At 34.8% G+C, this 16,049-nt stretch overlaps 1 protein-coding gene across 1 annotated transcript in view; it reads left to right on the plus strand.

Moving 5' to 3' along the window:
• The window catches only part of LOC128997816 (cullin-1-like), a 58,948-nt gene that overhangs the window by 25,987 nt on the left and 16,912 nt on the right, over positions 1–16,049 (plus strand). Inside the window, exons 8-11 of the mRNA XM_054423553.1 lie at positions 73–336; positions 3,421–3,600; positions 7,984–8,133; positions 14,757–14,875. Of these exons, the coding sequence (XP_054279528.1) occupies positions 73–336; positions 3,421–3,600; positions 7,984–8,133; positions 14,757–14,875 (713 nt within the window). The remainder of the gene's footprint in view (positions 1–72; positions 337–3,420; positions 3,601–7,983; positions 8,134–14,756; positions 14,876–16,049) is intronic.

Below are 16,049 nucleotides of genomic sequence, written 5' to 3' on the forward strand. Positions count from 1 at the left end.
ACTGTACTTAGAATAGATAAAAAAAAACGCCTCTTTTGTACTATTACCGTACTGTAATATTGACTATTTCAGGATCCGAAGGTGTATGTGAGCACTATCTTGGAAGTACATAAGAAGTACAACGCTTTAGTGCTGACAGCATTCAACAACGACAGTGGGTTTGTCGCCGCGTTGGACAAAGCCTGTGGCCGCTTTATCAACAGCAATGCAGTCACTAAGGTGGCTAGTTCTAGCTCCAAATCACCTGAGCTTCTTGCCAAGTTCTGCGACTTACTTCTGAAGAAGTCCAGTAAAAATCCTGAGGAAGCTGAGCTGGAAGATACTCTCAATCAAGTAGTAAGTATGATTTGAGTTAAAACATGTGATTTTTTGGGGGTTTTAAATTGATATGGATAAATGATTCATGTGGTAAGTGATCCATGGTTCCATGTGTAAATGATCGTCTCTTGTTATCCAGGAGCACCTTGCTGTGGACATTATGTTTATTATTATTAGTAGGGATGGACGAGATTGGATTTTAAGTTTCGAGACGAGACGAGACGAGATTTTTTATTTCTCATAAAATTTCGAGACGAGATCGAGACGGGATTTCCCTTCTCATACACAACGAGAAATGCACGTTCGGAATTGTTACCTGATTTTGTAACATTGTTAGATGACTGTTTAAATACAAAAATAATGATAATAGGCAAGAATATTTACAATCTTTTATTAAAAAACATCAGCATAATAAAATAAATCATAAAATAAAATATTAATTTTTATAAAATAGTTACTTGTTTTGACTTTTTTTATAGTAATAAAACATTCCTCACACTGCTAACACTTAAAAAAACTTCTCAAATGTTATTAAAATAATTAAAGTAATATTTACATTTGAAGAATTAATTAAATAAGAACGCCTTCGCAAAGGAAACGCAACTACAACACGCTCCTGTATTGCGGGTATTGCATTGACTTTCTGCAGGCGTTTTAAATTTTTTTTTTTTTTAATTCTCGTCTCGATAAAAATCTCGGGCAAAAAGAAATCTCGTCTCGTGTAACGAGATTTAAAATTTCCCGAAAATTTCCCGAAATTTCGAGACTTGACCATCCCTAATTATTAGACAAATCAGTATTAGTAGTAACAAATGTTGATGTTGTAGAGCATTGAATCACCTTGCATTCATTCCCCAAAGTTATTTTTTGCTAGAGAAATGTTGATAAAAAAATTTATGTCAAAACTTAATTATATATACATATATACTAGGGGTCTGCGGTGCACCGAAAAAGGTGCACCGAAAAAGACGGTACGGTACAAGCTTAGGTACAAGCTTAATTACCGGTACAGCATTTTACACGGTACAGCCTATTATAATATTAAATTACTTTCAGTTTACTATCGTAGTCAACGACAGTTGGTTCTCAGTTGGTTCTCGGAGCACATAAAAGTCTTATCAGATGTTTGTTTACGATCTTCATAATTTATTACTAGGGTGATGATGCAATAAAAAACCCATTAGCAGTCCCAAAGACAATAATTGTTGTATTCAAGTACTTCCAAGAACTGTTGAGTTTTATCACTTTTATTTCTTTCCGACTTTCCCCAATTCTATTTTATCATAAAAATAATAGTTTTATGATGACTGTTAAATGTTATATCTAACTCAGTCAGTATTTTCGTGAATATTCAATTTGCCGCTGGCCATTGCCTACTGCCATAAAACTGTTTATGGCTACATATTAAACTTGTAACTCATCTACAATCTTATTTTATAAGTTAAAATATTTGTTATAGATATTTTATCTTTCTATTTACGAAACCACAAGCATATTTGTTGTTGTTTGCATTTTTTTTTTTTTTTTTTTGTTATGCAAGCCTACTCGGTCTCAAATTATGTCATTGCATGTTCTGTATCTTGTCTTATATTGTTAGATGTGGCTGTTTAAGGCTTAAATGTTTTGTAGTTTCCTGTATTTTTTATTGTGTTGAAAATACTTTATGCGATCTAAATCTTATGAACTAGATAGTGATTTTGCTACCCTCATTGTAACCTAATCAATTTATATATAGGCCCTCCTAAATAATTAGGTCTAGGCCTGGGTCTTTTGATTCTTTGGAAGAGCTTTAAAATATACTAAGAAAATTGGATTGAGTCTGAGATAAACTAATGATTGATATGTATGGATGTTAACTTTGTAAATGAAAAGAAAATAATCTTACTCTGTGATAATCCAAATTTTATCTTCAGAAATCTTATAATTAGTTTTGAAGCTGATAAAAAAAGATTCTCTTTGCCATTACTTCATCATAACCTCCAGTTTTTCATTGTCGTCTGCTGTGAACAGCTGGCAACTACACTGTCTTCATACTGAATGCTTTTATATGTTTTTAAACATTTAAAAAACAACTAGACATTGTGTTGGTTAGAAATAATTTACCATAGGTGAAGCCTTTATCTTAACTGTGATTTTTCTTGACACAATCCTTGTAGCAGTAAAAGGTTTTGTTTTAATAATGTGTGGTACAGTAATTGTTGTAAGAAAACCATCATTGTAGGATACTATCCATTTTCATAGTAATGTCAATGTATTAAAGTTAAAAATAATGGTTTGAATACAGTTCTGAGAAGAAAACCGCAAAAATACGGGTAGCCGCGTACCGTCCCGATTTTGTACCGAGAACCGAGGTACAAAATATTGAACCGTACCGACCTTAAATTTTCTGTACCGCAGACCCCTAATATATACACAGTGCTTGATTTGTAAAAAATGAGGTGTCGGAACTGTTACCTATTTAATACAATTTGTACCTATTTCAACTACTATTTTTATCTTCCCAACAGTGAGGCACGGGAACTCCGTTCCGCTGCGTTCCCCCACAAATTGAGCACTATATATATAGATACACACTATGGTTCAATAACTCAGGTATACAATGTTATATAGTTTAAGAGTTATCCTAAAAGACCTGAGAACAAGCTTTACTATTGTGGCTTTTGTATCAAAGCGCTTCTGGGTCTTATTTAGTTCTATAATTATTGCTGCCTTGAACCCTCTGATACGTTATTTTATTTTTTCACCTCGAGAAAATGGGATTTGATCACACTTGTTACTATCATACTTTGTTAAGTATGAGTACTATTATTAAAGCAACATAGTACAAGCAGTTTTTTGATTAGTAGTGTAGCAGCTGTGGTGGCTTAGACAAATCTGGCTCGATATACTTGTTATAAGTGGTTTGTTGCTAGCCTAGTGGTTAGCATCTCTGATTTTGGTGCAGGAGGAACGGAATGGATTCCCGAAACTTCCACAAAACCTATGGACCACTTTATCTAAAAGCGTTTGGGTACTCAACAATCCCTTCTATGGAAAAAGCCACAAAAATGGCATAGACAAGAAATAAACAGTGCATTTTATAACCTTTCCATCTTTTTCCAGATGGTTGTTTTCAAATATATAGAGGACAAAGATGTATTCCAAAAGTTCTACTCCAAGATGTTGGCTAAGCGGTTGGTTCAGCACATGTCTGCAAGCGATGATGCAGAAGCTTCTATGATCTCCAAACTAAAACAAGCTTGTGGTTTTGAGTACACTTCTAAGCTCCAGCGCATGTTTCAGGTAAAGATTAGTAGAACCATTTCAAATTCTATATTCGTCTTATGTGAGTTTGACATTACAGAAGATCTCTTGATAGTCTGATATTTTGTAATCAATTATATTATGATTTTATTATTATTATAATTTATTTTATTTTATATATTTTATTTATATTTATTTTATTTATATTATTATTTATTATTATTATTATTATTATTATTATTACATTATATTATGATTATATTCATCTCAGTTTTTATCTCAAAAGTTTTTAGTATTAAGTCAGGGTTAAAACTTGAAATAAATATATCATAATATAAATAAGTATATCAACCAGGAAAAACCTTGAATTTGAAGTAGAGATGTGGTATAAGAGAAATTTCATTTCGGATCGATTTCAGGTCGTATAGTTAAGCCTCGGTTCGAATCGGATCGGATATTGTCAGGTTTGGATTCGGATGATTTGGTGTTGGTTGATAAGTTACCTACAAATTAGGTATGGACAAGATTGGATTTTTAGTTCAAGACGAGACGAGACGAGATTTTTTATCTCTCATAAAATTTCGAGACGAGATCGAGATGGGATTTCCCTTCTCATACACAACGGGAAATGCACGTTCAAAATTTTTACCTGATTTTGTAACATTGTTAAATGACTGTTTAAATACAAAAATAATGATAATAGGCAAGAATATTTACGATCTTTTATTAAAAAACATCAGCATAACATTTTTTTTTTCAGTTAGGATAGAGTTCAACTTAATAATAAATCATAAAATAAAAGCAATTTTAATTTTTATAAAATAGTTACTTGTTTTGACTTTTTATAGTAATAACACATTCCTCACACTGCTTACACTTAACAAAACTTCTCAAATGTTATTAAAGTAATATTATTAAAATGATAAAAGTAATATTTACATTTAAAGAATTAATTAAATAAGAACGCCTTCGCAAAGGAAACGCAACTACAACACGCTCCTGTATTGCGGGTATTGCATTGACTTTCTGCAGGCGTTTTTAATTTTTTTTTTTTTTTTTTTTTATTCTCGTCTCGATAAAAATCTCGGCCAAAAAGAAATCTCGTCTCGTGTAACGAGATTTAAAATTTCCCGAAATTTCGAGACTTGACCATCCCTACTACAAATATATAGCAACCCTGACTATTTTGAATTATTGAAGTTCGAATTAGCCACGTTCCACAATTGTTTTTCTCTTGAAAAACACAACTAACAACATCTATTTTGAAAAGTTGGTTGCTTGAATACATTAGTACACTTAGCAGCCAAGATCTTCACACAACACTTAAGCTCAGCAGACAATGATGTCAAAAGCTCGGGCTTGTTTACTTGAGGTTATGTTGTTCTCGTTCTCATAAGACGTGAAGACGTGAGGTGTTCCATCTCAAGATGTCGGTTTATATTTCTTACACTATATTTCCTCACATTTTTGAGACAGATCACTAGCGTAAAATGGCATCCTGCAGGTTTATCAAGTGTCGAAAACGTTACTGGATGCACTAAGCTGGGCTAGGCCCTAGCTCACGATCAGATGTTGCCATAACTCTGTAAAAGGTGTATATCACACATTTACTGAATACCTAAATTTCATTGTACACTTAAAATTTACCACAAAACATAATTCAGTAGAACCTTGATGAACCAACAATTACACTACTATCACATCATTAGTTTATTTATTTATTACTTTAGTATAAATAAATGATTACTTACACCTCATTATCCCAAGAAAGTACCAAGATATTTTTAAAAATTGTATTGAAATTGTAATCCTAGTTTGTTTATAGATTGTTTGTTCAACTATTTCAATCCGTTATTGATATGCAGTAGGCTCCCAAATTATTGTTTTTGAAACATCACAGTTTATTTGAGTTTATTTTAAATTAAAGCAGCCAAAGGTCAAGTCACGCTTGCGCTAGCAACTGATCCTGCTATGCGCTGTCACAACACAAAAGCTCTGGTGATAATGACATAATACTTAGTAGTCACTAATGGGGTGGTAAGTAACCATGGCAACTTGTTGAATGTGTGGTTGAAGGGAATCCCAAGGCAGAATAGAAGATCAAAGAGAAAGAATAATGAAGTTTTTTTTGTTGTTATCTTTATACTTCTTATGAGTTATATAATATTTTATAGGCTTACAAACTAATTGTGTTCAACCACGGGAACATCAATTCGTAATTATTGACGTCCTTCTACTAACAGCACTACAGCAGGATGCGTAATAAAGGACAATGACCCTAAAATATCATGATTGCGCAATAGGCCATTGTATTTTGATGTAAAAATGCAAATCACAGCATTAATTCAAATTAGAATATTTCTCCTGGTCCCTAGCATTTGATATACAATCAATGCTAAATAACAAAGTAACAGTGGTTAATTTAAATTATATTTTTAATAAATCAACGTTTCTACGTGGAAAAAGAGGCTCAAAAGTTAACCAGGCAAGGAATTCCCCAAAAAACAACTTTGTGTCAGTTTCCTGCAATTGGAACCCCCCTCCCATAAAGCAGGCTTTGGGGAAGTGGTGCAAGTCTAAAGTAGCTTCAAGGTCACACCCACCCCTTCCCACCACCATACTCGACTCACTGTGGCCAGCACTCCTTTCGAGATCATTGCCCAACCCCTCCCATCCCACCCTTCTATTGTTTTGGGCATGAGTTGAGTTTCATTTGACCTCGGTAGTTCTTTCTGCTTTATGTCTGTTCATTCCAGATGAATCGAACCGTAAAGCAAAACAGCTGATATATTCTTCTTCGAGCTGACAAATATTTTAGGTCAGGCAACAGTAAAACAGTAAAAAAGAAAGAATGAAGATTTGGTTTTTAGTCCAAAACGTGGAAATAAATTGTCTATCTATTATTATTATTATTGTACACCTGTAGTTGACACTATTTATGTATGTATTCTGTGCTACAAACAAATAAAGATTTTTTAAATTTGATAAAGTCAGATATCAAATTTGTGTTCGGTTCGAATACGGCTTTCCGAAGCTAACCGAATCGGACCCGACTTTTCAGATATCCGCACACTACTAATTTGAAGGGACCTAGAAAAAACTGCTGGAGCCTTTCCGGGATTTTCATCTTTGCCATTAATTACTACAGTAGAGGTGTGCGAGCGAGCGGCTCGATTGTTGAGCCAAGCCAAACTTGGCTCTCAGGTTTTAGAGTTTGAGCACAAAGTTGGAAATCGAGCTCCAGGCGAGCTTTTAAAATCCCAATTAATTGTAAAACACGTCTGCAAAAATCTCGCAATCGATAAATTCACTCAAGGTGTCCAGGATTTTCACGAAATCGTGGAAGACTAATATTTAATTCAATTAAATTCAAAGAATCTTTATTTGTTGCGTTGAATGAATACATAAATAGTGTCAAATACTAATGTTGAAAAATTATAAACAAAAGAATCTTAGAATTAACAATCTAAAAATTAACATTATTACTTCCTATACCTCATCGAATCGATGAGGTACTGCTTTAATTAAATTTTTAATTTTGTTACTTGATGCCTTGTCTGTTATGCTTTTTGGAAGGATGACATTTCTGTGACCGTGGGAGACGACGATAATGTCTGCAAACCGTGGTAGTTGTCCAGGATTTTGCTGCTATTGTGCAAGACTCTGATGACATTTCCTTCTCCGCGGGAGGAAAAGACAATGTATAAAAACCGCGGGATATATTCGTGGCTTTCTGTTGTGGCGTATGATGATAATAATGTTTCCGTGGCCGGAATAGACAATGATGATGACCACACGACCGCGGGATGTATTCAGGATTTTGCCCCGATCGCGGATGACGATGATAACCTAACCTTAGGTGAGATTTCAGGGTTATGCTGCTGATGATAATGTTTCTTTCTGTGAACTATGGATATATTCAGGATTTTGACGCTATCACAGGAGCAGATGGTGTTTTCGTGACCTTAGGTGACGATGGTAATGAAAATGATAGCTCACTTTGAAACAATTAGAAATATACAAACGTGATATAAGAACAAACTTTAGCTGTAGGTTCTCGCGGGAACCTTGAAAAACTTAAAATCCAAGAAAACCCCTGGAATATCGCTTTCAAAATAGTATACAGTATACACCCTGATGAATCTCATCTACCTAACTTTTAACTGTTGTAGCCCTCCTAACAATCGGTAAGGCTATACAAGACAATGGCTGTTTGCTTAGAAATAAAATTGTTTCACTAGTTTTGCATTTATAGTTTTAATTGATGGTTTTGGGGGTTTTTCCAAAATCAGTAAGTAATCAGGTAGAGCATGAACTTTTTTTTTTTAATCTCTATTTTATATCTTGTTCATTATAGTCACTGTTTCAAATGCTATAAGTTTGGTAATTTTGATAAATATCAATTACTGTCTCTGTTTTAAGGATATTGGAGTGTCTAAGGATCTCAATGAACACTTCAGAAAACATCTTAGCAACTCTGCCGAGCCGCTGGATATAGACTTCAGCATTCAAGTGCTTTCCTCAGGGTCATGGCCATTCCAACAATCATTCAACTTTGCACTGCCTGCCGAGGTATGTCATTCAATGTCCCTTCCTTGAATAAGCACCATACAAATACAGTAGATCCTTGATAGTTCGACAGTTTGTGGACTTAAGGGATGTCGAACTATCGAAAGTAAATGGGGTTCAATATACAGGAAAGTAAGTAAAAAGTGTTATATAGAAATCACCCATATTTAAAGCTTAACAATTTCACTGTCCATTAGTTAAGTCTCAAGTCAACAATAAATGACAAATTATTATTCAAGTCAGCATACATCACAATAGTAACTTTTAAATATATCACTTGTCACTTGACAAAATAGCTCAGCCTGTGTCAAACTAGGAGTGTCGAATTATCGAGTGTCGAACTATTGAAGGTTTACTGTATTCTATTATTGTTCTAAAAGACATTCTTGCAATACAAGTATTGTTAAAAAAAATATTCTTACAAGGCATCAAAACTCATTTTGAATATATTACGGTAAAACATTAGGGTTCTGCAGGCCAGACTTTTTACATCGGGTCGGGTAATAAATTTTAGCCCTCAGATCTTGGATCAAAGTCAAAGATTTTTATTGTCTTACATGTGTGCAATTGACAAAGTCACAAGCATATAATGTATGTAACTATTCTAAGTAAAAGGTACATTGTAAAATAGAATATTTATAGATAAAAACAATAAAAAATATAAAAACACCAGGGAATGACATAACAAACAATTAATTTAAAATAAATTTCCAATTTAAATTCTTAAAGTGCTAATGTCAGTGATAGCCTATTGACTTAATGTTTATAACTCAAGCAATATGGAACAGTCATTGTAGGCCTAGATGTACACATTCTTATGCAAACAAAACTTCACTCAGTGAACATTTTAGGCCTACCTTTTAGCTAGTTCCATTTGTTTATTGTAGAATATTTTGGCTCATTAAAACTTGTATGTATTTTACTATTTTTAGTGTCATAAGTCTCTGTTAAGTATATTTGATTTTATAATCACTGTTTGTAGCCAATGCTTTTTGGAATAAACTATATATTCATTCAAGGGTGTAGCATAGAGCACAAGGGCCTAGATTTTTTAGGATTTTTTGAGAGGATAGCAGGCTTACCTGAATGGGAAGAGTCCAAACTGGCACAGGAAACACAAAACATAACTTTACACTATATACACAAAACATTAGAATATTTCACTGTCACTGACAGCATTTTCAACTAAGGAAGAGAGAGTTTTTTAGATGTCCAAAATGGTGGCCAGTGAGTTGTTGAGTCAGTGTTGCCAATAGTAGAATTCAAAAAACACATTTTCAGTTTATCTTATATGCACTATATATATATGAATAAATATGTAAGCCTGCTAGTTGGGTTGGATTTTGAAGTGGAGTGGGTTAGATGAAAGGTATTATCTAAGGTTTAGGTTTGGGGGTTGTCTAGACTTAGTAAACCATTGGTAGGACAGTTCCCATCTTCTAAGTTGTGACTGGTTACATTGAGGAGGTAGTGATTTGACTATTTTGGTTGTAAAGCAGTCATTGAAACTAGGGTTGTTGTGGCTCTGGGCATGTTGTACAACTGGTTTGTCTTTGTATCCAGTAGATACATCTTGTCTATGGCCATTCATCCTGGTTCTGAGGCTATTGGTGGATAGGCCTACATACTGTGCCTCACATTTGTTACATTGTAGTTGGTAGATAATGTTCTTCGTTTCACAAGTGTTGAAGCCTCGGATGTTGTAGTTTTCTTTGGTTGTGGAACTGGAAAATGTTTGGCTGGGTTGATTTATTTCACATGTTTTACATCTCTTGTTATCACAGGGATATGAACCATTAGGGCGTACGTTGTTTGGGTTGTTGTTGGCCGGGTCAGGAACTTTTGGGTGGACTAGTATTTTTCGGAGATTGGGTGGTTGTCTAAAAACAATGTTTGGTGGATCTTTCAAAAAATTGATGGTGTGGTTGGAGGCCTTGAGGATTTTGAAGCCCTCTTTTAAAATGCCATTCAATGAATGTAGTCCTTGGTGGTAGTCCGTGACAAGAGCAATGTTTTTGCTATTTCGTTTTTCATTATTTGGTTGTGGATGGTCTTGCGCTAAGCGGATTTGGTTCTCCACCAGCTTTCTAGGGTAACCCCTTTTTATGAATGCGTCAGATATTTTGTTATTGAACTTGTTTAATTCATCATCGTTGCTGCAGATCCTTTTGCCCCTGATGGCTTGACTGAACGGGATGGATCTTTTGGTGTTCTTTGGGTGGTTGCTGTTAAAATGTAAATACTGTAGATGGTTGGTAGGCTTGAAGTGTACACCGGTTTGTATGAGTCCATCTTGAATATTTATTTCTAGGTCCAGGAAAACTATTGTTGATGTTGAGATGTTGCTGGTGAATTTAAGGGAACTGAAACTGTTAAGGCTGTCAATAAACTGTTTTAAGGAGTCTGAGCCTGAGGTCCACAAGATAAAAATATCGTCTATAAACCGGAACCAACACAAAGGTTGTATTTTTTGTGATTGTAGGAAACACTTTTCGAGTTTCCCCATGAACAGATTTGCGTAGGATGGGGCCATCCTCGTACCCATGGCAGTGCCTTTAGTTTGTAAATAGTTTCTACCTTCAAATTGAAAATTGTTTTTTTCTAGAATGAACTTAGCCATGTTCAGTAGGAAAGAAGTTGAGGGCTTAGTGTTTTTGGGGCGTTGGTCCAGGAAAAATTCTATAGCCGCTAGTCCATGTGTAAGGGGGATGTTAGTGTACAGGGAAGTTACATCTATGGTAGCCAAAATCGTCTCAGGAGGAAGAGGTGTTGGTATGGTAGTCAGCCGTTCTAAGAAGTGGTTGGTGTCTTTAACATGTGAAGGCAATTCTCTGACAAAAGGTTGCAGGTGAGAATCTATATATGCCGAGATTCTTTCCGTGGCAGAATTGCAACTGGCAACTATAGGTCGGCCAGGGGGTGGAAAAACGTTTTTGTGTATCTTAGATTATTTATTATTTATTATTAATTATTATTATTTATTTATTTATTATTATTTATTATTATTTATTATTTATTATTTATTTAAGATACACAAAAACGTTTTTTCCCCCCCCCCCCTGGCCGACCTATAGTTGCCAGTTGCAATTCTGCCACGGAAAGAATCTCGGCATATATAGATTCTCACCTGCAACCTTTTGTCAGAGAATTGCCTTCACATGTTAAAGACACCAACCACTTCTTAGAACGGCTGACTACCATACCAACACCTCTTCCTCCTGAGACGATTTTGGCTACCATAGATGTAACTTCCCTGTACACTAACATCCCCCTTACACATGGACTAGCGGCTATAGAATTTTTCCTGGACCAACGCCCCAAAAACACTAAGCCCTCAACTTCTTTCCTACTGAACATGGCTAAGTTCATTCTAGAAAAAAACAATTTTCAATTTGAAGGTAGAAACTATTTACAAACTAAAGGCACTGCCATGGGTACGAGGATGGCCCCATCCTACGCAAATCTGTTCATGGGGAAACTCGAAAAGTGTTTCCTACAATCACAAAAAATACAACCTTTGTGTTGGTTCCGGTTTATAGACGATATTTTTATCTTGTGGACCTCAGGCTCAGACTCCTTAAAACAGTTTATTGACAGCCTTAACAGTTTCAGTTCCCTTAAATTCACCAGCAACATCTCAACATCAACAATAGTTTTCCTGGACCTAGAAATAAATATTCAAGATGGACTCATACAAACCGGTGTACACTTCAAGCCTACCAACCATCTACAGTATTTACATTTTAACAGCAACCACCCAAAGAACACCAAAAGATCCATCCCGTTCAGTCAAGCCATCAGGGGCAAAAGGATCTGCAGCAACGATGATGAATTAAACAAGTTCAATAACAAAATATCTGACGCATTCATAAAAAGGGGTTACCCTAGAAAGCTGGTGGAGAACCAAATCCGCTTAGCGCAAGACCATCCACAACCAAATAATGAAAAACGAAATAGCAAAAACATTGCTCTTGTCACGGACTACCACCAAGGACTACATTCATTGAATGGCATTTTAAAAGAGGGCTTCAAAATCCTCAAGGCCTCCAACCACACCATCAATTTTTTGAAAGATCCACCAAACATTGTTTTTAGACAACCACCCAATCTCCGAAAAATACTAGTCCACCCAAAAGTTCCTGACCCGGCCAACAACAACCCAAACAACGTACGCCCTAATGGTTCATATCCCTGTGATAACAAGAGATGTAAAACATGTGAAATAAATCAACCCAGCCAAACATTTTCCAGTTCCACAACCAAAGAAAACTACAACATCCGAGGCTTCAACACTTGTGAAACGAAGAACATTATCTACCAACTACAATGTAACAAATGTGAGGCACAGTATGTAGGCCTATCCACCAATAGCCTCAGAACCAGGATGAATGGCCATAGACAAGATGTATCTACTGGATACAAAGACAAACCAGTTGTACAACATGCCCAGAGCCACAACAACCCTAGTTTCAATGACTGCTTTACAACCAAAATAGTCAAATCACTACCTCCTCAATGTAACCAGTCACAACTTAGAAGATGGGAACTGTCCTACCAATGGTTTACTAAGTCTAGACAACCCCCAAACCTAAACCTTAGATAATACCTTTCATCTAACCCACTCCACTTCAAAATCCAACCCAACTAGCAGGCTTACATATTTATTCATATATATATAGTGCATATAAGATAAACTGAAAATGTGTTTTTTGAATTCTACTATTGGCAACACTGACTCAACAACTCACTGGCCACCATTTTGGACATCTAAAAAACTCTCTCTTCCTTAGTTGAAAATGCTGTCAGTGACAGTGAAATATTCTAATGTTTTGTGTATATAGTGTAAAGTTATGTTTTGTGTTTCCTGTGCCAGTTTGGACTCTTCCCATTCAGGTAAGCCTGCTATCCTCTCAAAAAATCCTATATATTCATTCATTCATTCACCTAAACCGGTGATTGTTGTCTCAATTTAATTTAATAAAATATGTTAAAATGCATGTCTTCTTGAAGTAGCCTATCCTATTTTCCTTAAAGGCTAACCTAATCTATGTAACCTTAAGCAATAGCAATTCAAGTTATCTTATTGTATAAAGATTGAATAAAAATAACATGCTCCTTTATTTATAGGGATAGCGAGAAGCACACATAAGTTGTATGTGTTATCAGGTATAACAGGTATCGGTATCGATTGCGGAACCGAGAATCGAAACCAAAATTGTAGAATCAGAATCGACTAATTCAGGAATCGGCCCATCACTACTTTACTATAAAACATTATATTCCAACTATGTTGAATTGAATTGCAATTGCTTTGCACATACAATTTAATCAAATGCAAATAATAGCTGGGCCAATTCCAAAGTTGTTTAACATTCTAATAATTAGATGTTTACTTTGATTAAGGATTACACATTTAATTATAATTTGGATAGACCTACACAATGTATGAATACAAAACAAAATAGTAAAAAATTAACTAAGAAGGTACTAGAATTAATTAGAACTTAGTAGAATTGACTAAGGAATGCATAGGGGTCTCAATCCCGGGCCTTCAATCCAATCCCGGCGTAACGCCTTCAATCCAATCCCGGGATTTTGGGATTCGTCTAAGCCGATATTATGATTTTTAACTTTTTAGCCATTTTAAATGAGCGAGAAGTCCCCTCGTTGAGTACTTTAATGTTTTAAACTGGCCTTACCAGTGTTACACTGCGCAATGTTTCCGTTTTTTAAGTAAATAAATATTACCATGTGGAACTTTCATCGCACGTATTTCTTATTTACAGTGTATAACTTGTAGGCCTACTGTAATTAAGTTATAGCTAATGTAATAACAATTACAGAAAGTAAATCCAAATCGTCTAAAAACTGAAACATACATTTAGGCCTACATTCGTTCGCAATTTGAGTTTAATGATAATTAATTTTTCCAATCAAAAAGTTCATTACTTATACCATTTCATATAATCGTCAAAGAGTATATGCGTTTCAAGTGTTATTGGACTATTTTTATTAGTTTTCTGTAAGTAAAAGTCCCCAAATTCACAAAAAAATCAATATAAACATAGGTTTTGCAATCCCGTTAATCCCGGGATTAAAAGTCACCAATCCCGGGATTTCTAGTTATCAAATATCGGCCGGGATTCGGGATCCCGGGATCCCGGGATTGAGACCCCTAGGAATGCAGCTAGTATTACTAAAAGAAAAATTTTAATGATAAAATTGATTGGTTGTTTTGGAACTATTGTTTTAATGTGTTGTTTGTGGAATGCAATTATTACCTTTTCTTGCTAAATGAAGAACTTTTTCATTTCATTTCAAAAATTAAATGATTTTTTTTATTTAGGCTATAAAAGATTAGGTATGTACACATAACAACATTCAAATTATATTCACATAACAAATTGAACTTATTCATTAAAAGTAGGGATACTGTAGACCTGATTGTTGTGATTTGTCGTAATTGTAATGGATAAATAATGATAAAATAATTCTAAAATGTGTATTTAAATACTATTCTTGAATTGGTATGGAATCCAAAAACCCTCAATACCGAGAATCAGAATCGACTATAGATAAAATTTAACTTTAATTAGAATAGTAATTATCTTAATATGGGTTAACAGCTGGAGCGCAGTGTGCACCGCTTCACCACTTTCTACAGCAGCCAACATTCTGGCAGGAAACTTAACTGGCTGTACAACATGTCTAAAGGAGAACTGGTCACCAACTGCTTCAAGAACAGGTAGGAAATCACGCTTTAAGTATATCCCTGTTTGCTTCCTATTTTGTTTGTAGTTGATCATAAGGCAGTATTGGGCATAAGCTGATAGTCTTTAAGGCACTCATGTGTTATTGGAATAGCAGCCTTAATTGCAAAGTAATAAGTCCAGTATTTTTGTTGTTGTTTTGAGCCATAGACAGATATCACTAAATACACGTGTTAGAGATGGGCTGATCCTCTAAGTCTTCGATACAGAAATCAATCAATCAAGGAAACCCTAGAAATCATCAAGGAATCATTAGGCATAATTTTCAATACCTCGTGACTTTTGTTACATATTCTAACTATTTACACCAATCTTTGCGAAATAGTGGTTAAATGTGCAGACGACTTCCACACTTGCAATATTAAATATTGTGTGATTCCTGTATCTAAAACTTTCTAATAAAAAATATAATTTTTCCTAAATGAGTAGAGAATTGTTTGTATGTCTGTTTATTGTGATATTTTTACACATATTTTTACATATAATTTTTGTATTAGGCTAATTTATTTTAATTATTTAGGCTATATATAATTTTTTACATGATGTTAGTCATGTATATACATTTTCCAACATATTTTGTTAGTAATGTAATACACCGACCTAATTGATTTTATATACCTTAGTTATTTTGTGCATCTTAATTTGGTCTGAAATCGAGGATCCATGTTGTACAACATGGAAACAAATCAAAACAAATCAGCTAATCAGTAGGCAACCAATTGCAGTAAAATAAATGACCGGCCTGTGATTGGCCACAAGAGTCAAACTGGAACCTCAAATCCAGGCTTCGTCCCCAGTCTTGTTGTGTCTGTGTCATATTGTACTGCGTTTGGGTAAGCCTCCGTCGGTCTCGTGTAAATTAATCAAAAAGTTGCGGTACTTAGCCAGGTTTAATCAAAACCCAGTCATTGAAAGAAAATTGGAAGTTCCACTTTCCTGCTAGTGCAAACCGCCGTTATGAAATTTCACGTTAAATTGGATTTTGCAATCTATTCACATTTTCGCGTAGTTGGAGGTCTGCCCAAAACTGTGTATTTTGTGTATTTGTGCTGTCCAAACGTATGTTGCCTAAGTACTTTTTATATATTATATGTTAGTGTAAGATTGTTTCTGATATTGGTTTGTGATCGGCAGTCATTGTGTATTCCT

Source organism: Macrosteles quadrilineatus, unplaced genomic scaffold (genome assembly GCF_028750875.1).
Source record: "Macrosteles quadrilineatus isolate MER2022 unplaced genomic scaffold, UCM_ALF_1.0 Scaffold_7__1_contigs__length_78375512, whole genome shotgun sequence".
Taxonomy (NCBI): Eukaryota; Metazoa; Arthropoda; class Insecta; order Hemiptera; family Cicadellidae; genus Macrosteles; species Macrosteles quadrilineatus.